Below are 22547 nucleotides of genomic sequence, written 5' to 3'. Positions count from 1 at the left end.
TTTCACTGGAACTCCTGGGGCTTTTTGTTTTCAGACTTTGTTTTAGGTCTGAATAAAAAGGAGCAGGAGGCTCTACACCATTAATCACGAGTGGGTCTGAGTGCCTTTGATGAGGGAGTTTGGGCTGCCTTCCTATCTCTGAACAATTAAAACATCTGGAAGAGAAAAGCCAGAGTTCAAATCATGTCCTCTTGTTTGTTTGCTCACAGTAGAATTCCATTTCTTCTCCCTCTCAACAATTTTAAAATAATGCCATATAAATAAAAACTCTGCGGATTTCCTGGAGCATACCCAAGGTGATAATTTGTCTAGCTTGAGACTTTTATTCTATAAACTGGTTTGGTGTCAAAGATTTTGAGTTTCACGTTTAACATTACCAGGTAATTAGAGGAGGAATTGAAAGGTTTAAGTAAATCAGCCTTGGTTTTTTGTCTTTTCTGAAGTCAGCTGCAATGTGAAGGAATGTATTTCAAAAGGGTCGTGTGTGTATATTCGTGAATGCTTGCCTGCCTGAGCATAGAGAGAGAGAGGAAGACAGCCGATGGAATCTTTTAAAATAAGAATAATAATAGCAGTAATCCAGTCTAGGACAGTGATTCTTAACCCTGACCGCACACTAAAATCACCTGGGGAGCTTTAAAGATTACAGATGCCTAAGCCCACCTGTCAGGCTTCTGATTTAGTCTGTTTGAGACAAGGCCTAGGTACTAGTATTTGTAAAACACCCAGGTGATAAAATCTGCAGCCAGCTGAGAACCACTGCTGCTCTGAAGAATTATGTGCAGAGTTGAATTCAAGGACTGTGAACAATGGAGCCAATCTAGAACTCAGCTATCACTTGCAAATGAGGCCAATGAGAAATAATGCATGCTTTTGAGTTACATGCCACTTAAACACATACTGGTTTATTTGTTTTTTATGACAGCCTTAGGGCATTTAGCAGTAATGATGACCATTTCACAGATCAGGAACCCGAGGCTAAAGAAGCTTGCGTGACTAATCCAGAGTCACACAGTTTGCAGGTAGTGTGGGTCAGGTTCTAGCCCAGGACCTCCACTGGGGTGCCTGTGTTAGTCCTCTGAATTACACCCACAAACCTCCAAAAGACCTTCATTAGTGTATTACTCCTATGTTCCCGATGAAGACTGGAATTTTGTGGAAGAGGATTCACCTTGTTTAACTGGGGAGAAATGACAGATTTGAATAGTCAGTTACTTTTTCAGCAAGTGCCTTTCAAAATTTTTTTGAACTCTGATCTCCAGTGAGAAATACATGTTATACCAAAACCCAGTGAAAAACACGGATACATGCATTCAGAGCCCAAACACCCTTCTCACTGTGCTTATCCTTATTGTAGATAAACTCTCACGGTGCTTACCCTTGCCATTGGCACTCTAGTATTTTCCATTCTGTTCTGTTTCTTTAAATGCTGGTGGCATGCCGTCTGCGGCACTGACTGGCTTAATAGACTGGGACCCATGACCTGAAAAACAGTGCCGCTTCCCTTCTCTCTGAAGGCCACAGAAAGGATAACATCATGATCAGAGAAGTGAGGGACCTGTCTTACACAGGCTTTATAGAAAGATCTGCTGTAGACCAAAGAAAAAAGATTATTTGTAGAGTGTATGGGAAATATTATTACTTCTAAGCTTGGTGTCTTGATGCTATGTGGTCAACCAGGCTTTTAGCCCTTTTAAAGAAAAAAATCTTACACAATGATGAGTGTAGCTGTATGGTTTTTCCAAGGCAAGATAATGAATGTTGTGATCCCTTCAGTGTTCTGGTTTTTTTTCGTTTTCGTTTTTAGAGAGGGAAGTTAGGGGCAGATAGAGGAGAGAGAGAATCCTAAGAAGTCTCCATGCCCAGCATGGAGCTCGACTTATGACCCTGAGACCATGACCTGAGCTGAAATTAAGAGTCAGACTCTTAGGGGTGCCTGGGTGGTTCAGTTGGTTAAGCGTCTGCCTTTTGCTCGGGTCATGATCCAAGGGTCATGGGATCGAGGCCCGCATCAGGCTCTCTGTTTGGTGGGGAGCCTGCTTCTCCCTATGTCTGCTGTTCCCCCTGCTTGCGATCTCTCTCTGTGTGTCAAATAAATAAATAAAATCTTCAAAAAAATAAAATAAATAAGAGTTGGACGCTTAACTGACCAAGTCAACCCCATACCCCAGGTTCTAGTAATCTCAAGAATTTATTATCTGACTTACATCTTAAAACCTGATTGTACTAAATGAGAGTCTACATGTAGAAGTATTTTTAAATATATGAAGTACTATTTGCAAAATAATATTATTTACATTTTTTAATTGCCTTTGGGGGGTGGGCAGTCTTGCACTACAAGCAAGATTGTGAGGTTTGTGTGAGCTGACCTGGGCATCGATTTCTCTTCTTCCTCACAGTGCTTTGCCAGAGATGGTTACAGAGGAGATGCTCTGTGATCATTTGTAGCAGGGAGGCTCAGTCTGCACCTAGGAGTCTGGCCTGTAGCCTAAGAAGGGAGAAGAAAATGCTGAAGAGTCTGGGGATGGGAAACTTGGGCAGCCTCTGAAAAATTTTTTTTCTTCTGAAATGTTTTTCTATCCTGATTTTCCATCAGCATCCTCATTTAACATTTGCATATATTTACATGTACACGATTGTAATCACCCCCTACACACAAGAGCATGTACCCAGGAGCTCACCTGGTGGGAACTGAGCTTAAAGGAGGTGGCTCCTGGCTCAGTCCTTCTGCCTGTCTGGCACTCGGCTGACACTGCCAGACACCACGGTGATTCTGACTGCTAGAGGTTCAACTTGTCCTTATTCCAAACAATACTGTTTAATTTATTTCCACTGTGAGCCACTGGTTAGTGAAGAAAACACTCATGTTGAAATACTAGTGAGGAGATTAAAAAACTGTAATCACTTTGCAAATTTATCTCAATGTTTTGCTCAGATCTATATGTTTTATTATTCTGATAGATGTTTCTGGTTTTTCAAAATGTAATGTTAAAGAGGAAAAATATGTTGATAATTATATTCTGGTTAAGCTTATATTTGTTGAGAATAATCATCAGTCATACCTAGAAAGGTGCTTGCAAACGATGGTGGAGAGTAAAAATTGCAAAAGCAAGCTCATTGAGTTATTAAAGCTGGAAATACAAAACTTATCAATGTTAGTAAAATTAACATTGTTAGCAATTGTTAATTGTTAATCATAAAACAATATTATTTTCATAGTTTTTTTTATCATTCCAGCTTTATTGAAATATAAGTCACATACCATACAATACCCCTCCCATGTAAAGTCTATATTTTAGTATTTTTTTTAAATATATTTATTCATTTAAGCAATCTTTGTACCTGAGTGAGTCTCAAACTCACGACCCTGAGATCAAGAGTTGCATGCTCCCACTGAACCCGCCAGGCACCCCTCAGTAGTTTTTAGTATATTCATAGAGTTGTGCAGTCGTCACTACAATGAATACACTTTTGTCACTCCAGAAAGAAACCTCATACCTGTTCATGGTCATCCCCATTTTCTCCCAAGATACCAACTCTAGACCACCACAAATCTACTTGTCGTCTCTATGGATTTGCCAGTTTGGGACATTTCATATAAATGAATTGATATAGTGTGTGGTCTTTGGTGACGGTCTTCTTTCATTTAGCATGAGGTTTTCAAGGTTCATCCACGTGTTAGCATGTATCGGCACTTCATTCCTTTTTATGCCTGAATAATGTTTCATTCTGTGAATTTTGTTTAGCCTTAGCCTTTCTCCTGTTGATGAACGTTTGAGCTGTTTCTACTCTTTGGCTATTACAAGTATTACTGCTATGAACATTTATAGAAGTTTTTGTGTGGATACGTGTTTTCATTTCTCTTGGTTATATACCTAGAGTGGACTTGTTGGGTCATGTAGTAAATATATGTCTAACTTGGAGGAACTGTCAGACCATTTTGCACAGCAGCCAAACCATTTCGCTTTCCTATCAGCAATGTATGAGGGTTTCCATTTCTCCACGGTCTCACCAGTACTTCTTATTGTCAGCCTTTTGATTATAGTCATCCTCATGAGTGTCAAGTGGAATCCCACTGTGGTATTGGTTTGCATTTCCCTGATGGCCACTGATGCTGAACATCTTTTCATGTGCTTGTTGGTCACTTGTATGTCTTTTTGGGAAATTGTCTATTTAGATCCTTTGTCCATTTTTTTTTATTAGATTGTCTTTCTTATTATTGAGTTGTAAAAGTTCTTTATATATTCTAGATATATAATGAGACACATGATTTGTAGAAATTTTCTCTCATTCTGTGGGCTGTCTTTTCACGTTTCCTTTATGTACAATTTTCTAATTTTGTTAAATACAGTATATCTATTTTTCTTTTGTTGTTTGTGCTTTTGGTGGGATAATTAAGAAGGCTTTGCATAATAAAGGTCACAAAGATTTACTCCTGTGTTTTCTTTTAAGAACCTTATAGTAGGGATGCCTGGATGGCTTAGTCAGTTAAGTGGCTGCCTTTGGCTCAGGTCATGATCCCAGGGTCCTGGGATTGAGTCCCGCATCAGGCTCCTTGCTCAGCGGGGAGTCTGCTTCTCCTGCTGCCTCTGCCTGCCACTCTGCCTGCTTCTTGTGCTCTCTCTCTCTCTCTCTCTCTGACAATAAAATCTAAAAAAAGAAAAAAAACACAATAGTTTTAGTTCTTACATTTAGATCCATTTTGAATTAATTTTTGTGTATGGTCGAGAAAGAGATCCAGTTTCATTTTTTTGCTTGGGGATATCCATTGTGCAATCACCATTTGTGGGAAAGACTCTTCTTTCCCAATGATTGATTGTGGCACTTCTGTCCGAAATGAATTGACTATAAATGTGAGGGTTTATTTCTGAACTCTGTTCCACTGATCATACTTAACCTAATACCAGTACCACATTGTTTGCATCTTTTGAGATGATTGTGTCATTTTTGTCCTTTATTTTATTGATACGGTATATTACTTCAATTGACTTTTGGATGTTAAACCAACCTTGCAGTCCTAGACTGAATCCCAATTCATCATAATACGTAACCTTTTCCTACATATTGCTGGATTTTGGTTTGCTAGTTTCTTATTGAGGATTTTTCATCTAATTCCATAAGAGATATGGCCTGTTATTTTCTGTTCTTATAATGTCTTTGTCTTTGGTTTTGTTAGCTGGGTAATATTTACCTCATAGGATGAGTTGGGAAATGTTCTATGTTTTTTAGAAGAATTTGTAAAGAATAAGTTAATTCTTCTTTAAATTTCTGGAAAAATTCACCAATAATGCCATTTGGGCCTCGGCTTTTCTTTGTGGGAAGTTATAAAATTACTAATTCAAGGGGTGCCTGGGTGGCTTAGTGGGTTAAGCTTCTGCCTTTGGCTCAGGTTATGATCTCAGGGTCCTGGGATCGACCCTACATCGGGCTTTCTGCTTAGTGGGGAGCCTACTTCCCCCTCTCTCTCTGTCTGCCTCTCTGCCTACTTGTGATCTCTCTTGCTCTCTGTCAAATAAATAAATAAAATCTTTTTAAAAATTACTAATTCAATGTCTTATTATAAGTCCATTCAGATTTTCTATTTCTTCTTGAACCAATTTTGGTAGTAGGGACCTTTCTAGGGATCCTTCCATTATATCTAAGTTATCTCATTTGTTGGCATACAGTTGTTCATGTTATTTCATTATAGTCCTTTTTATATTTGTAATATGACATTGCTTCTTTTGTTCCTGATTTTAGTAACTTGAGTCTTTTTTTCTTTATCAGTCTGCTAAAGGTTTGTCAATTTTGTTGATCTTTTCAAAGAACTAAATTTTGATTTTGTTGATTTTCTCTATTTTTCTACTTATATTTTGTTATTTTCTGCTCTAATCTTTATTATTCCCCTCCTTTTTTTTTTAAGACTTTTTAAATTTATTTAGAGAGAGAGAGAGAGCATGTGTGTTGGGGGAGGGGCAGAGGAAGAGAGAGAATCTCAAGCAGACTTCATGCTGAGTGCAGAGCCTGATGCAGGGCTTGATCTCTTGACCCTGAGATCATGACCTGAACTGAAATCAAGAGTCAGATACTTGGGCGCCTGGGTGGCTCAGTGGGTTAAGCCGCTGCCTTCTGCTCAGGTCATGGTCTCAGGGTCCTGGGATTGAGTCCCGCATCAGGCTCTCTGCTTCCTCCTCTCTCTCTCTCTGCCTGCCTCTCTACCTACTTGTGATCTCTGTCAAATAAATAAATAAAATCTTTAAAAAAAAAAAAAAAGAGTCAGATACTTAACTAAGTGAGCCACCAGTTGTCCCTCCCCTCCTTCTTTGGATTTCATTTGCTCCTAAATATTTCTTAATCTGCTCTATGCCCCTTAAATAGTTTTCAGAGACTTTAAAAGGTTAATTTTTAATAATCTTTTTTGGTTATTTTTCTGGAGAGTAGGACCATGGATCTTTTTTTTTTTTTTTTTTTTTTTTTTTTTAAGATCTTATTTATTTGAGAGAGAAAGTGCAAGAAAGCACAAACAGGCCTGGTGGGGGGAGGAGTGGCAGAGGTAGAGGGAAAAGCAGATTCCCTGTGGAGCGGTGAGCCTGATGCAGGGCTTGATCCCAGAACCCTGCGGTCACGACCTGAGCCGAAGGTAGACACTTAACCCACTGAGCCACCCAGGTTCTCCAACCATGGAGCTCCTTACCCCACTATTTTAGAAGTGGCACTCCCATATTTTATTTTAAATATGTTCAGTTTCAGAAATATTGTAGCATACATGTAGATAAATCATCTTTTTCTTAAATAATTGACTGAAACTAAATTGTATAGCAAGCATTTCTTTTTAAATGGGCAACAGTAAGAATTTTTCTTTTACATTATAAATAGTATTAAAGATTATATTCAAATTTAATATTGCTGTAAATTTTTAGTAGTATACGTCACCAAAAAATCCCTAGCATATCAAACCTGTGATACCATAGATATTAATTAAGAGAGGTTGAAATTTTTTCAAATGAGTTACTTTAAAAGTCCAGTTAAAAGTTGCCATTAAATAAATAATAGTATAGGTGGAATGCAGATATTTTAAGAATCCTGTGTGTGGGCCTTGAAGGACTAAATTGTGCAGAACACTGGAATTTGGTCCCAGCAGTGAAGTGAGAAAACATATGGGAACTGAGCCTCCACAGGCTTCCTAATGGCAATCTCGGGCAACAGTAGAGGCAGCACCAGAAATTGGCCTCCTGTCCAGGGTTCAACCCCACTAGGAGGAGCTAAGGCCAAGTGTTCGGACATAGTGACTGCGGAGAGAACCTATATGTAGCCTAAGACCTAAGAGCCATTTACTTGAAATCTGATCAAGGTTCTCCATTTCCTGTTTTATCTGTGTGACCAAATTGCCATCCTGCAGCCAGCCTTGGCCAGGAGTTCTACTTTCTAAGAGGGTTAAATGTAAATAGATAGTTTCAGAAAGTTTTTCTATCAAGTACATAACAGGGGGAAATAATTGTAAAGACATTTGCAACATTACCATTTCTGGGCCTTTAAATTTTTAAAATTTGGTTTTATTTGTATAACCATGATTGAGTTTCTGCCAGAAAACCATTCATCCTATGGAAATTCCAACCATTTTTATTATTGCCACTTTATTTTATTATAGTCTGTTGCTTTACTAATTTGGGTGCCTATTGTTGAGAGCAACAGACTCGATTAAGGTCACTTTTTATAAAAACAGGACCACATTTCACCTTATTCACATGAAAGGTACTCCTGAGTCCCCACTCTCCTAAACTTTTTGGTATCTGCCTGTTTTCACAGTGGCAAGATATCCTCAAAACCTAATTGATCTTCATTATCTCTGGCTAATCAGGGGCCTCATGTGCACACCTTATTCACATTTCCTTGTGGTGATTTCATTGCCTTTGTAGAAAGATCCTTCCTTTTAAACAAAGAAATCTGACTGACATTATAGTGGGCTTAAAAATTACTTTCAGTTTCAGTCCTTTTCAATTCACAAATGAATAAGATATTACACTGAATAATTCCTTCAAGCACATTACAATTTTCAATATTAGAATAGGTTCCAATGAATCTAAATGAAAAGAAATTTTAAATTAGAAAGAAAAGTAAGGGCTATGGATGTAACAAGCTAGAGACAGAGAAAAAAAGGATGGAATGCTTTTTTTCTGGACAACTGATTTAAAAAAAAAAAAAAAATATATATATATATATATATATATATATATATTTGATAGAGGGAGAGAGACCACAGTAGGCAGAGCAGCAGGCAGAGGGAGAGGGAGAAATAGGCTCCCCACTGAGCAGAGAGCCTGATGTAGGACTCGATCCCAGGACCCTGGGATTGTGACCTGAGCAGATGCTTAACCAACTGAGCCACCCAGGCGTCCCTGAAAACTCTGATTTTTATAAATATTTACATTTACTTTTATTTACCTTTTTATACTACTAGTATAGAACCAGACACTTCATCCTTTTAGAGCTCCCCCGGCCCCACCCAGAAAGGAAAGGGATAAAAGACAATAGCCTTAATTTACTGGAGGACAAGTTTAGTTTAACCTAAAAGAAAAATTGCCCAAAGGTACAATTAAGTTTGCTTCCAACAGTGTCTACCTTGAGATGTGATGACTTCCTTCTCAGACAGTAGAGTTAAATGGTCTCTGTGTTGGGTCAGCCCTTCCAAGAGCCTTGGCCTCAGAGAATTAATTCATTCCTTGAATCTTTTAAATGGGGCTTGCCTATCAAGATCCTTCTTTTTTTTTTTTTTTCAAATTTTATTTATTTATTGACAAAGAGAGACACAGCAAGAGAGGGAACACAACCAGGGGGAGTGGGAGAGGGAGAAGCAGGCTTCCTGCCAAGCAGGGAGCCCAATGCAGGGCTCAATCCCAGGACTCTGAGATCATGATCTGAGCCAAAGGCAGATGCTTAACAACTGAGCCACCCAGGTGCCCCAAGATCCTTCTAAAATAGGATTTGGTTCAGGGGCTTCCTTGGACCTGTCACATTAGAGTTAGCCTGATTAGTGGTTAAGAATAGATTTTGGAGTGAGACTTCCTGGTTCAAGTCCAGGCACCGCTACTTACTAGCTGTGTGACATTGGACACAGTCTCTCTGTGACTCAGTTTTCTCATCTGTAGGGTTGGGAAAATAACCAGTATTCATGTTACCTGTGAAGATTAAATGGCTTAAGTAAATGAGTAAAGTGCTTTGAAATACTGCCTGGCACATGATAAGTGTTGTAGAAGTATTAACTATTAGTGTTATTATGTAGGTTAAGAACCCCTCTTCCTACAGGACCCTCATTTACTTGCTCGTTCATTCATTCACCTGCTCTTCACTGAGCACCCTGCCACTCTCACTATTTCTCTAGCTCTTGCTCAGGATGAACTAGGGATGTCATGAGCAAGGCAATTCCCCATTTTATTTGTATCCTGTCTCCTCACAGTGACTGGTATTTAGTGAGTGCTCAGCTCTGACGTAAATGAGGATTGACCTCGTGTTTTCAAGGGTGATCTGATACCAGAGAACAGTGGTTCTAATTTTTAAAGCGTGGGTACGCTAGGTTTGCCTGAAAGTGTCAAGGATGAGAACTGAGTGTAGTTATAGCAATCCGATGTGATTTTGGATTAACTTTTAGCCTGTGATTTTTCTCGTGTTCACCTTAGTATACACATTAAAACAGTAACTAAAACTCTGGAATGTGCTGTGACTTTTTCTCAACTTTTGAAGAAATTAATCCTTTTACTAAAGCCAGGAACCTAAAGGTCTTGGAACTGCCCAGACACATCCTGAAATTTATAAGCAAGAAAAATACGAGCTCCAGAGACAATAGCCCACGCCTCTACTCCAAATTCAGATTGTCCAAAAAATGCTTGTGATTGAAAAGAGACCATGCTTTAGAATCCTCAAGAATAATGATCACAGCTTGGTTCAGTAAACTAGCAATAACACATACCAAATATAGAGACCATATATTGTGTCATATACTGTATGTATGTAAGAATGCCCAATGCTTGCCTGTAGTAGAGTGTAAATGAAAATAGTATTTCCATCACCAAGGGGTTAAAGTTCTTATGGGGTCAAGAACCAGGAGTGGAATCCCAGTATCTAAAATCTGAGCTGTAAACATCTTGAGCTTATTTTTTATGGTCTGCCCAGAAATAAGTTGAGTTGTGAAGGTTACTTAGCCTTCTAGCATTTAGACAAAATTGAGAAATATCATATATTTGAAAAGCAAAATAAAATATCTTGTTGAATAACCACATTGAATATTTTAAACATTAAAGTATTTGCTGTGTTTTTATGTCGAATATGTGTATATTTTACCTGAAATGTGAAGAGGGTAGAGTAGAGCATTTCTCCGACACCTTGAAAGGGCTTCCCCTCGAGGATGACGGGACAGTTTCACGAAGGCACCATCCATAAGTCTTGCGAAGGAAAACCGTTTGGGAGGGGCCACTGGAAGAATGCGTGCAACCAAAGTAGAAAGTTGTTTCCAGAACCCCAGTGCCAAGACTCTGAATTTCCTGGTACCTGTCTCTTTCAGGGATCAGGGAGGCTGGGGAGGACATGATGGCGGGGCCATGTTCATGGAGGGGACTGAGGGCATCTTCATAATTCTGTCTTTAAGAAGAGTCTGCTCATGGCACTTGAGTTTTTCCAGAAGGCAAAATTAGAACTCTTTCTTAACATATAATATCCAGAAGTCCTCAAAGACTTTCAGAGTTTTTATGAAGAATGCCAAATAGCCTAGAAATTGTATTTCAACACCAGAGACTGTTTTAACATAAGCTAGTTTAGCTTCACCATTACTGTGAGCCCCGACAACAGTGTGTACCCCTCCTACTTTTTCTAAGAGGTGTGGGTGGGTCAGTGTCAGCCCATCAGCACCAGCGGGGACGACGGCCGGAAGCACCTGGCCTGTGGTACCAGGCCCTGCCTTTATCCCAGGAGAGCAGTGTGTGATCTCACACACATGCGCACACAAAGGCATGCATGTGGAGTACCCCTGTTTAAAATCATTATTGAGTAGCAGCTGCTTGGGCCCTCAGTAGGAGGCCTGGATTCTACCCTCATTTCCTTTGCGTGGTGTGCACAAGTCACGAATTCTTCAAGCCCCAGTTTGCTCATTTAATCCGAATGAGGAGTTTGAATGAGTCCAAAGTATCAGAAGAAACTTGGATGTGCAGGTGAATCACCTGGGGTTTTTGTTCAAATGCAGACTCTGGTTCAATAAGTCCAGGGCAGGATCCAAGATACTGCATTACTAACCGATGCTGAAGTTCCCTGGACCAGTTTGAGGGGCAAGAGTTCAGAGATGACATCTTGGTCTGTCCTCCAAGCACCCTGCACAGGTATTCTTAGCTTCATTTTACAGCTGAGGAAGCAGAGGCTTAGCTCAAGCTGACACAGTCAGACGGCAGGACTGGTACTCCGACTTGGGTCTAACTGGCCTCGGATTTTAGCCACTATAAAAACTTCATAATGCCTTCCTTTTTTTTTTTTTTTTTTTTTTCTGGGGCTTGGAAGAGTAGCTGCAGTTTTCAGAGGTGTGTAACTCACTTAGTAAGGAGTAGCTTCGCCATTATAAAAATCTGTATCACCATGAACGTAGAATAATACATAATTCTTTTTTTTTCCATTAGAAGAAAAAATATTATGGTGGGAGGGATACTGTGTAAGATAAATGCCAAAGTCTGTTAATACAGGGGGTATTGTTGCATATTAGGAAGCTATGTAAGGCTATTCAATTTAGACTAATTTACTTAATAAGCTTTTAATCCGCCTTGTCAGCTTGCTAGTTCCATCGTGTTGCATATTTTTATATTTGCTGACATTTCTACCAGCAACGATGGGGTATCAAGCACTGTGGTTGGAGGATATGCAAAGTGTTCATATTCCTACAGAAAAACCTTTCTGTTGCTTTTCTTTTCTTTCTTTCCTTTCCTTTCTTTTTCTTTTCTTTTCTCTTTTCTTGTCTTGTCTTGTCTTTTCTTCTTTTCTTTTTTTAAGGCAGAGAGAGAGCATGAGCAAGCCAGAGGTGGGGGCGCAGAGAGAGAGGGAGACAGAATCTTAAGCAGGCTCCATGCCCAGCACGGACCCCACTGTGGGACTTCATCTCATGATCCTGAGATCATGACTTGAGACAAAGTCAAAAGTCCAGTGCTTAATGGAGCCACCCAGGTGCCCCCCTGTTGCAATTTTTAAGCCCTAAGCAAGCATTAGTAAATTATTCCATGCCATAGGCTGATGTCCATAAATATCAAACCGTTACTATGTTTTGAGTCTGCAGGAGTCAGCGTTCTTTTAAAATCCTCATTCATGACTTAAAGCATTGCAAACTTACTGAAAATAAACCGTTTTGTTTTCTAAAGGCCAAATTCCAGGACTTAACTTTATGTGGAAAACTTCACGTCAGAGCAGAATTTTACAGCATAGTTATAAACCTCAAAGAATAGGAATTTGTAAGGTCAGGGCCATTGATTCTTAACAGGAGTCACATTAACAAGTATACAAGACACATAAAATGGTTCCAAGAGCCTCTGGCAATGTGTGGAGATACAGGATCTTTAACGTGGACTTGCATGTTAGTGCCTAAAAGGAACTGGGCAGTCAGGCTCTAAAAATCCAATCATCGATCTCGTGAGATACTTTAGTTCATTCAGGGACCTTTAGTTTGGATCGTTGTAAGTTCACTGCCCATTGAGCAGAGTGGGGTAGGTAGGAACTTCTGAGTCAGCCTGCCCAGGGCTCTGACCCCAGAATCCCAGCTTGCCTCTTAGCAGCCAATTTGACCTTGGGCAAAGGACTTACCTTCTCTGAGCCTCAGCTTCCTCCTCTAGAAAGTAAGAATAAGAAAACATGCCTCACAGGGTTGACATGAAGGTAAACAGATATACAGCACTTGAAAGTGCCTAGAACACAACAACAGATCTTTAAAAATGTTTATAAATGCTAATTTTCTGCTATGTAACCATTATAAAAGTATGACTATATTTATATTATAAATTACAAATAAAGTTTAATATATAAATATTTAATAATAATAAATAATAATAAATATTAACATAAATATTAACATAAACAAGTAAAAATTATAAATATGTACTATTATAAAAGTATGGTATATTTATCTGTGAAAGTTTGTGTTGTGAGTAGGGTACCTGTTGAGTGGTGGGGAGAGATGGCAGGGCATGGCCAAGGAGCCCATGGTGATTAAAGCCAAGGATGGAGCCAGGCAAAGTGCTAACCCAGGTTATATGTGACAGAGAAAGATTCTGTATAGCGGAGCACCCCTCTAACACCCAGAGGTAGTTTCTGAAGCTAATGAGCCCTGAGTAGCCCCTGATCTAAAATCTCCTGCCCTGTGCTATCTCTTTTGGCCATTCAGGTCACAGATACTTCCAGTCACCTCGGCTTGTCCCATTCAGATGGGGCTGGAAGCCAATCCTTAGAGCTTGTTCAGTTCCTTAAATAAGGAGCTACCTACACATAGCCCCCAAGACAAGTTCAGCCCTATAGTAAATGCTTGTCTGTCAGATTACATTCGAGGTCCACCGTATTTCCTCTGAAGGTCTCGAACCACTTAGTAAATATTTGTCAGATGAACTGATGAAATGAAGGCCTTCACAGAGGAAACCTGAAGATATTGGTAGAGTAGGTCTATGCAGACAAAGGCTCTACAGGTCCTTGTTGCTGTCAACAGACCCTGTGAAAATGTCTATCATAGGCGACCCTTCCTTGCATCATCTCCAAGGCCTCTGGTGTACACAGGGAAACCACATACAGCCCTGGGACATTTTTTTTTTTTAACTACCAGCAAAAGCCGTTAGCCCATCAGAGTACTCCTTTGAAAGATGCATATTTAAAGACAAGGAGGGAGGAAAGCATTCTTACATGCAAATGGCTTTTTACACTCTTTCCTACTTTCATGTTTTTGTTCCCCAGACTAGTCTCTTCCCACACCCTTCTGCTGTGTGTGCTGCCATTTTCCCTGAATTAAAGAAAGAGAAATCTTGGCACCTATCAATTAAAAAGCCCCAGTGTCTCACATGCCATCATGGCCAGCTCGAAGGAGGTGTTGATCAGGGCACAAACCCCTGGCTTCTGGGTATCCCCGGTCTGACCTCTGTGCCTTCTTCCCAAAGTCCTCAGGCCAGTCCTTCAAAAGAAAAAGAACAAAAATAAGGCCACCATGGGAGTGATTTAGCCTTTAGGGGATGCTGAAGATTGGTGACATGCTGGTGTTAAGCCAGCAGCTTGGAGGGTGGGGGGCTGGGGTAAACACGCAGCCAACCAGGAGTGCAGCTCCCACCCAGCAGAGAGCTGCACCAGCCCACAGTGGGGTCCAGTGTGTGGTTTGGGCAACATTTTGAAAACAAGGCGCATCCATACAGTCAAAGTCTTTGAAAGTGATTTTTAAATAGATTTAACGTCAAGAACAATTAAACAGAATGAACAAGGAGTTTAAATAAGATTGATCCCCCCCCACCCTCCCCCCAAGCGACTCCCTGCCTGAATAGACAGCAATAAGGAGGCCAGTCAAACAAAATAAGTGTATTAAGGCAGAGTGGAATACAATGCAGCCATTAAAGGTGAAAAATGTGTTAGGGGTTTTTTTTTTTTTGGGGTACCTGATAGGCCTCTTTCCTAATGTTGAACCCCAAAGTGGGCTATTTGGAACCATTTCAAAATGCAGGTATAATCCTTAATAAGTGGCAGAACTGGACTTTCATCATATTGACTAACATTTTCATGATACTAAATCCCTAATTTTTAAAAAATGGACCCTCGTGGCAGTCGTAGGCAATCTTGTGAACATTCTCTTTTAAGGACTTGATTTCAGAACGATCCTGTGGCGAGAAAGTGCCACCCCCAGATGGCAAGGACCTGGGACTGTAGGGACAAAGGAGAGCCAAAGACCAGCAGGGCCTTCTGAAGCTTGATGCTGTCTGATGCTGGCTCTTCTCTGAGGAGGGTCCCCAGCCCTGGTGGCCACACCCCAGCCCAGTCTCCAGAGCCTCACCCTCTTCATTCACCCAGCCTGACTGAGGTGACATGGGGCGGGGAGGGGAAGTAGAACAAGAGGGGAGAGTTATGTTTTAAATTTGGAAATTGCTCAAGAAAAATCAGGCTGTCTTGACTGGCACATGCAAATGTACGCAACTGTTAATTTTCTTGCTGAAATTCCCATTTCCTTTATCCACATGAAATCTCTGAAAAATCTTCTTGATGATTCTTTTGTTCCCTCCCTTCCCTTTTGCCCCCTCCCCCAGTATTTCAAACTTGAAATCGGGATGTCCTCTGGCCAACCTGAGGACCGGGTGGGGACTTCAGGCCCAGGACACTGCTGCGGGCCCCAGGTGACATGCCGGGGGCCGACAGCAGGGACGGGCTGCTGACGTAACTGTCTTCGTTTCTAATGCTGGTGGTAACCAACGGCGTTTTCGTTTTGCTTTGACAACTCCTCCTACAGCCAAAACTATTGTTGTGGCCCACATGTCATTGCTATTTCTCCTAAACAAGGAAAAACAAAGGCTATTCTGGGCATAGAGGGGGGCTTGGGCTGGGGTTATTTGCAACATTACCACAGCGTGCTGTCCTTTTCACTGTGGCCGCGCTGTGATTTTTCTGAAAAGTGCTGCAGCAGACGCACAGCCTTCTCTTAAGTCTTTTCACGCAACCCCAGGGGCATCAGAATACACTGGAGGTGTTTTCACACACCTACGAAAAACCGCCTAGACCTGGGGGAGACAGAGACTGCGGTTTGCACAAAATGATCCCGGAAAAAGCGCCCTCCTGAGAGCTGTCTCTGCTCTACCATTGGGATGCTTTTCTCTCATTTCGGAACCTCATAAAACTAAAACCGCCTAGTAGGAAGGGCAGAGTCCTGACTTGACAACATCTCTGTGGGTGTGTTTCTGCCACCCTGCTTTGAGAAGCAGAGGGGAGAGAAGAGAAGGGGAAGTGAGAGCGGGAGGGGGAGAAGCTGAGTGTTTCCTGCTGTGGTTATGACTTTGCCAGTTGCCAGTGCACGGCTTCACCGCGAGAGCTATGTGAACTGCTCCCATCAGTTAGAGAGAGACTCTGGGGAGAGGAGGACCCCGAGGAACAGCCTGCAGCCTGGCTCCTGGTGTGAGAGACGTTGTGGGCACTTCAAGCCAGGACGTGCTCTGGAAGCTGGCTCCACAGGGAGAAGCCTGAGTAGCTAAGCCTCCCCCACCCGTTTGCACGAGCTGCCTGGGTAAGCTCTCTCTGCATTTCTCCAACCTTGAAAGCTTCTATTGGGGATCAAGGGAAGAAATACTGCATTGAGATTTGTAGATCCGCCCCCCTCCCCGCTCTCTGCCTTACCAGCTTTGATAGTTACCTGTTAAAAAGATTATTGAATGCAACAGAACAAGGCAGTCTATCTGCATTCTGCTTGTCTGTGTGCCTAACATGTCCCACGTGAGGCCAAATGTGAGACATACAGACGAGTCATTGCTGTCCGTTGCTGTAGACAACACTGGGTGTTCAGCTGTTAGCGCAATCGGAGACCCCGGACTTATTAACCTGCTCTGTGACACCACCGGCTTCCTGCCGCAGAGCTCCTGATTAGTGTGGATGGCCGTTGGTAACCAACTGGTAGCCACGGTCTGCGGTTAGAGCCACGGCATTTGAGTTTAGCACCTGGGCTGGGCCCCACCGGTACAGTAGAGAGAGAGAGAGAGACAGAAGCGCGCGCGCGCACACACACACACACACACACACACACACAGACACACACAGACACACACTCTCACACCCCATGCTGGCTATAACTGCAGCTCTGAGCTGCCTAAAGAGGAGATTGCCTGAAGCCGAAGGGATGCTTTGAACTTAGGGGCGGGGGGGGGGCTGCATCACAGTTGGACTCCCCCTTGCAAAGGACCCGATTATGTCCAGAGACCACCTGAACAACAGCACACTGAAGGAGGCCCCGTTTAAAGACCCGTTCTTGAAAAAAGGTACACTTTCAAAGGCCAGCTGTGGGTGATGCCTGTTCTCTGGGGTTTGTGGTGGTGGTTCTTGGAGTTTGGGCTGAGGACAGAGTTGAGAAGAGCAGAAGCTCTTTCTCAAGAAGTTTGTATCTACCCAAGAAGGGTCTGTCCGCTCTGAGAACTCTTCAGGGCTCGACTCTTTGGGGGAAGATGTACTTTAGGCTTTTTCGTCTTCTTTCTCATCTGCAATCAGTTTGTTCCTGCTGGAGATGCTATACATAAATACACAGGTTTGCTGCTTTGGAGTTTTGTTTTTTCAAAAACGTTCTATATGGGAGACTAGCTCTCCCCCAATCCCCGGAAGGTCTATTACTCACTGCTAGACTCATGGGTGTTTTGGTTGTTTTTTTTCCCACCCTGAGTCGTTGCAAACAGCATTTGAAAGAAAAGATGTGTTTCTCAGGATGTGGGTGGTTTACTGGGTTGTTTCTCAGGTCACCCGTCTAGTAACAGTAGACCTTAGAAAAGCCAACTGTGACTCTGAGAGAGAGACTGTGAGAGACAGGCAGAGGCGGCTAGCTAGGGAGCTTTCAGAAACCAGAAACTGCTCTTAAATGTGAAGAAGACGGTGACTTGTGCATCTGTATATGTTTCTGATACGTTTACCTAAATTAATAATGTGGGGGTGGCGTGGGGGAAGATTTTAAATGAATCCTATAGAGGGAATTGTGGGTTTATGTATGTGGGTTTTTTTTTTTTTTTCCATTTATAACGCAGTGGAGGGATAGACTTTGAAAAGGTTTGTAATTACACTTACTCCTCGGCTGTGTTTTCAGAAAATCCTGTCAATCATCTTTGATTGGAACATATTTAGCTAGATTTCTTTCTGAAGAGATCATGAGACTCTAGATTCTAAAATGCACGAGGGAAAGTTGTATGGAATGAATGCTTGGACCGTAGTCATTTAAAAAGATGTGATTCTAGCTGGATGGACCCGCAGTGTCCACATTCTAGGGATTCAGTAGTCAGTCAGCTCATTTGCTCACTGCTCCTTGCCTGCCAGTGTCATTAAAGGCACCTGGCTTTGGGCCCGGGGCAGGCAGGTGTGGGCCACACCTTCCGCTCAGAGAGCCCCATGCCATTTTTTTTTTTAAAGATTTTTATTTATTTATTTGATAGACAGAGATCACAAGTAGGCAGAAGGCAGGCAGAGAGAGAGGGGGAAGCAGGCTCCCCGCTGAGCAGAGAGCCCAATGTGGGGCTCGATCCCAGGACCCTGAGATCATGACCTGAGCTGAAGGCAGAGGCTTAAACCACTGAGCCACCCAGGTGCCCCAGAGCCCCACGCCATTTGACTGCACTCTGCTTTCATCTCTCCTCATAGAGATCGCAGGTATCATTTCCCACATTTATTATCATGTAAAACATTTTATATACATATATTAACAGAAATGGGATTCTGTAAACAGGTAATGTATAGCAACCAAAAGGTTCTTTTTCCAGTGACAGTCCACACTGCCTAGAATAGTAATAGTCAAACAATTTTTAGGAACTATGAAAATCTTTGGGAAAACTTCATCACTGAAGTCACTAGGAAATGTCTGGTGGACTATGGTTCTGTGCTAGACATTGTTAAAAGCAGATTAGGCAACTAAGACCCTTCCTTCTACGGATTTCTTTAGCATTTTATCTAAAATGAACACAAACCTTGTGTGAGTCGTGTGCTGCCTCCTGAGGATTCTAAGGAAGATCACGGTACTATCCCAGAGATGAGTCCATGATGAAGAAGACCAGAAAATGGGCGCTATGAGTGATAAGTCCTATGACAGACAGGGTTCCGGGAGCCTCCAAAGGGAGCCATCATCAAGTAGTTAGGAAAGAGCTTCTTAAGGAAGATAAAGCCTAGGAGGAGAAGCCACATTAGCCTGTCTCTGGGGGGTGGTTCTTTTCCCCGTCCTTCGTTCTACTTGTTATAGGTTGGATTGGAAGAGTCAACCCACTCAAAAAAGAACATTCAAAATATATAATCTAATCATTATGATTATAGCTTTTACTGTTTTGCCTTCTGAGCCTCAAGCTGTGAAGTTATTCATCTAACAGGCTCAATTTTCCCCCCTCAATCATGGTGTTTAATGAGTGTGAATTTTCGTTCAGCCATTAAAGTCTCCAAGAGTATTTTTAAACAAGCAGTTCACAACCTTGAGGCAATCATGGTCCATGTAGATTCCAACTCCTGCCCCCACCCATCTTCCTGCCCCCTCTGCCCAGTCTCTGTAGGACCAGGGAAAGGATTTACTAGCCTTTAGGAACACTCAGTGCTTTAAAAGTGTCACAGAGCCATAAAGAGAGAGTAAGACACCTTCCAAGGCTGCCATCTTCTCACCACACCCCCTGTGCCCAGGAGAACAAAGAGGAAGGAGAGGCAGATACTCAGTTGCTGTGCCCAATCCATGGTAGAGACCTAGGAAAGCTCCTGGGAGAGAGGGGCTGCCCAGAATAAGCCTGGGTGGCAGCTAGCCACAGTCTCTGTATTCCCAAGGGACTCTAGCACTTGGGGAGAAAAGTGGAGTGCTGTCATTTGTTAGACTGCAAGAGGCCCTTTGCCGTGATGTGCAGGGATCTGTGGCAAGCATTCAGCCTTTTAAGCAGCGTTCCAGTATTCTACATGGCAACTTTCCTGAATGCTGGCTGCCAAGATGTTTCCTTGGCTGGGTGAAAGGAGAGGGCTGAGGGGAGGCTCAGACTTTGCCCCCCCACCCCATTTTTAGGGTCCGTAAGGGCATAAATTACACATCTGGAGCTTTATAATGAAACATCTAGAAAACAGGGCTCCTGGGAAGGATGATATATTAATGGAGGAAAGACCAAGTGGAAGATGGTGTTAACCTTCCCACAAATAGAAATGAGTGTTATATTAGGAACCCAAGGTGGTAGAACCACGCTTCCCCAGAGTTCTTTAAAAATAGTACAGACATTCATGCCTCTAGTATGAGTCAGTTTAGTTCTCCATTGAACCAGAGAATAGACCAACAGGCCTCACACAGTTTCCTCCTTTCTTGTAATTCTCTACTGCACGGCCTGGCATTTCTTGGGGATGTTTCTATAAAAATAGAAGGATGCCATCATCACCATCATCGCTGTCACTGTTTCATAGTAATAAAATAAGGTGCTGTGATGCCTTCCTATAAGTTTTAGGCTAAATTTATTATAAAATTTCTGGTGTTTGGATTGCGATGACTCATCCATTATAACGTCGTGAACTACAGCCCCATGAAAGGAGGGGGAGTGTGAAAATTTGACTGTGGCCTAAAATTATTTTCTCGCATGGATTGCTTTTTGGCGTCCCTCTGTGGATGTCAGTCTCTACCGGAATCAAGGAAAACTGACCCGTGGGCTGCGTTCAGAGTCCAAACTGGGCACATGAAATTTTGGAAACCCTAAAATTTACCATTATTTTCTCAGAACTCTACTATTACTGTAGATTTTTTTTTAATCTTTGTTTTTAATTGTTCTTCCAGAATTCATTCTCTCCTTAGCCTCCTCTTTCTACCCCATTCCCACCAGAATTCCTGGCATTTTTCCTTTCCGAGCACCATCGCACATTGCCTCTCCTCGACCGTAAGAAAACAGACAGCATCTTGTAAGGCCAGGTGTGGGCAGACCAGGGGGAGAGGGGGAGAGGCAGCAAGGTCCCAGGGCAGTGCCAGGTCTCAGCTGTTATCTGGCTCGCTTCTGTGCATAGATTATTGCTCCTAGGCACAGAGTTGGGTGCCTCTTGATTTAGGAAGCATGCATGCACCTGTCTGAAGAATATGCCTCTTCAAGGCCCATCGAAGGAGTCTCCTACAGGGTGGGTAACAGGTCACACCGTACCTCTGTATGTACACCCTTGGCACCCTGGGCCTCCCAAGCTTCGGGCACCATGGAGAGGAATCAGTGACGTGCAAAGCAATTGGTACACACACACACACGCACACACGTGTGGGAAAACAGGTGGCCAGGGACCGCTCCCTTGAAGAGATGGTGGTTTCAGCAAGAAGCAAAGAGTGTTCAGCCTGCCTGAGCCCTGACTGTGCAGTACAGGAAATTGCTACCTAAAGTCCCCAGAAGCCCCTAGAGGGTCTGTGGTTGAGATCAGGAGTAGAGCAATCTTGAAACTGGACACCTTGAAGAACAGGTGTGCTGATTTTCATCTGGTATTCACATTCGGAAGTGAGAAAGCAAGGTTTGTTTTGTTTTTCTTAATGGAGAGCTTCTTTTCTTTTTTAAGACACGTTTATTTATTTATCTGATAGAGAGAACACAAGCAGGCAGAGAGGCAGGCAGAGAGAGAGGAAGGGAAGCAGACTCCCCACTGAGCAGGGAGCCGGATGCAGAGCTCAATCCCAGGACCCTGCGATCATGACCTGAGCCAAAGGCAGAGGCTTAACCCACTGAGCCACACAGGCACCCCTGGAAAGCTTCTTTTACTTGTCCTGTGAGTTATTTTCTTGAGGCATAAAATCAGGCCATTGGCAACAGAGCCACATCTGGGGACTGCAAAACACTGCCCAGCTGCCTCTGAGCAGTATTCATGCAGGAGTGAAGGGTTTAGGATGCCAAAGGAAAAGACAGGATTCACTATCACCATTATTGCACGATGTATGGAGTGAGAGAAGGGGGACTGGGTTTCCCATCTACTGTGTCCAGGCTATTGCTATCCTAGAGTAGTAGGGTCTTTCCTTAATTTGCCTTTTAGGAGGCATGTTTTAGTAGAATTTTCCTGTTTAAGGGACGAGAGGGTGTGGGAGGGCAAATATGAAGAGGGCCTGCTCACATACCCTTGTCTTGATGGGAGAGGCTATCAGTAGCAGAAGTCTCTGGAGTCTGGACGTCATCATGCTTGTCCCCAAGACAACTCACTCACTCTGTTCCAATTTTGACTCTGAGAATTCTCTGAACCCCTCTTGGAGGAGTACTTCTAGCCCCCAAGAGAGTAGAACCTTCCTACTTCCCTGTTATTGACGTTTGAAAAAGCAGTCTGTTTTTATTGACTATGTATTTGCCCGGAGTCAAAGTGAAGGTCAGCTGCTCATTTGACTGGGGCTGTGCTGCTCTGCTGAGGCGCGCAGCTCGGTCCCCAGGGGCTCCGCTTCAGGCTCCAAGGAGCACTGCAGGTGACTCCAGACTGCAGCAGGGGCTGCCTGGCTGCTGCCGTGCTTGTCGTTGTTCCTGTGTCTGATTAGGACTTGGTTGTTAGGACAGTGGCCTTTGGGACCCAGGCCAGTCCCTGCAGGAAGGGCTGCCTCTCACGCTGGCCCACGGGATGTAGTAGCCGAGGCTCTGATTGGACTTCTGTCACCCAGATTGGCCAGCTGGGCTATACCACCAGGCTTTTTGCCTTAGTGAGTGGCACCCTGGGAACCCAGCTCCTGCCAGCCTGTGCCCTTGCCCTGCCCCAGGCGAGTTCCACACTGTTTCGAAGCCTAGGAACCCCACTGCGGTCTCTGTGTGTCCTGTGTTGCGTAGGTGCACCTGTTGTAGCTGTCCTTGGGCATGAAAGCTCAGGACAGTGGCCCAACAGCTGTTCTGACCACATCTCAAATCCTGGAGACTGGA

At 42.9% G+C, this 22547-nt stretch overlaps 1 protein-coding gene across 5 annotated transcripts in view; it reads left to right on the top strand.

Moving 5' to 3' along the window:
- LDLRAD4 (low density lipoprotein receptor class A domain containing 4) overlaps positions 1-22547 on the top strand; it is a 368881-nt gene that overhangs the window by 313520 nt on the left and 32814 nt on the right. The window contains exon 1 of one of the 5 annotated variants that reach the window (XM_059409133.1): positions 16020-16231. The exons of 3 other annotated variants lie outside the window; for them this stretch is intronic. Coding sequence is in view for 1 of the 2 variants with exons in the window: in XM_059409131.1 (XP_059265114.1) it covers positions 16907-16976 (70 nt within the window). In the remaining variant the exon portion in view is untranslated. Of the gene's footprint in view, positions 1-16019; positions 16232-16842; positions 16977-22547 lie in introns of those variants that run through there. One more of the 5 variants, XM_059409131.1, reaches the window with a different exon arrangement.

This window comes from Mustela nigripes, chromosome 8 (genome assembly GCF_022355385.1).
Source record: "Mustela nigripes isolate SB6536 chromosome 8, MUSNIG.SB6536, whole genome shotgun sequence".
Taxonomy (NCBI): Eukaryota; Metazoa; Chordata; class Mammalia; order Carnivora; family Mustelidae; genus Mustela; species Mustela nigripes.
The sequence above is the reverse complement of the archived record's forward strand: the minus strand, read 5'-3'. Positions and strand labels throughout refer to the sequence as shown.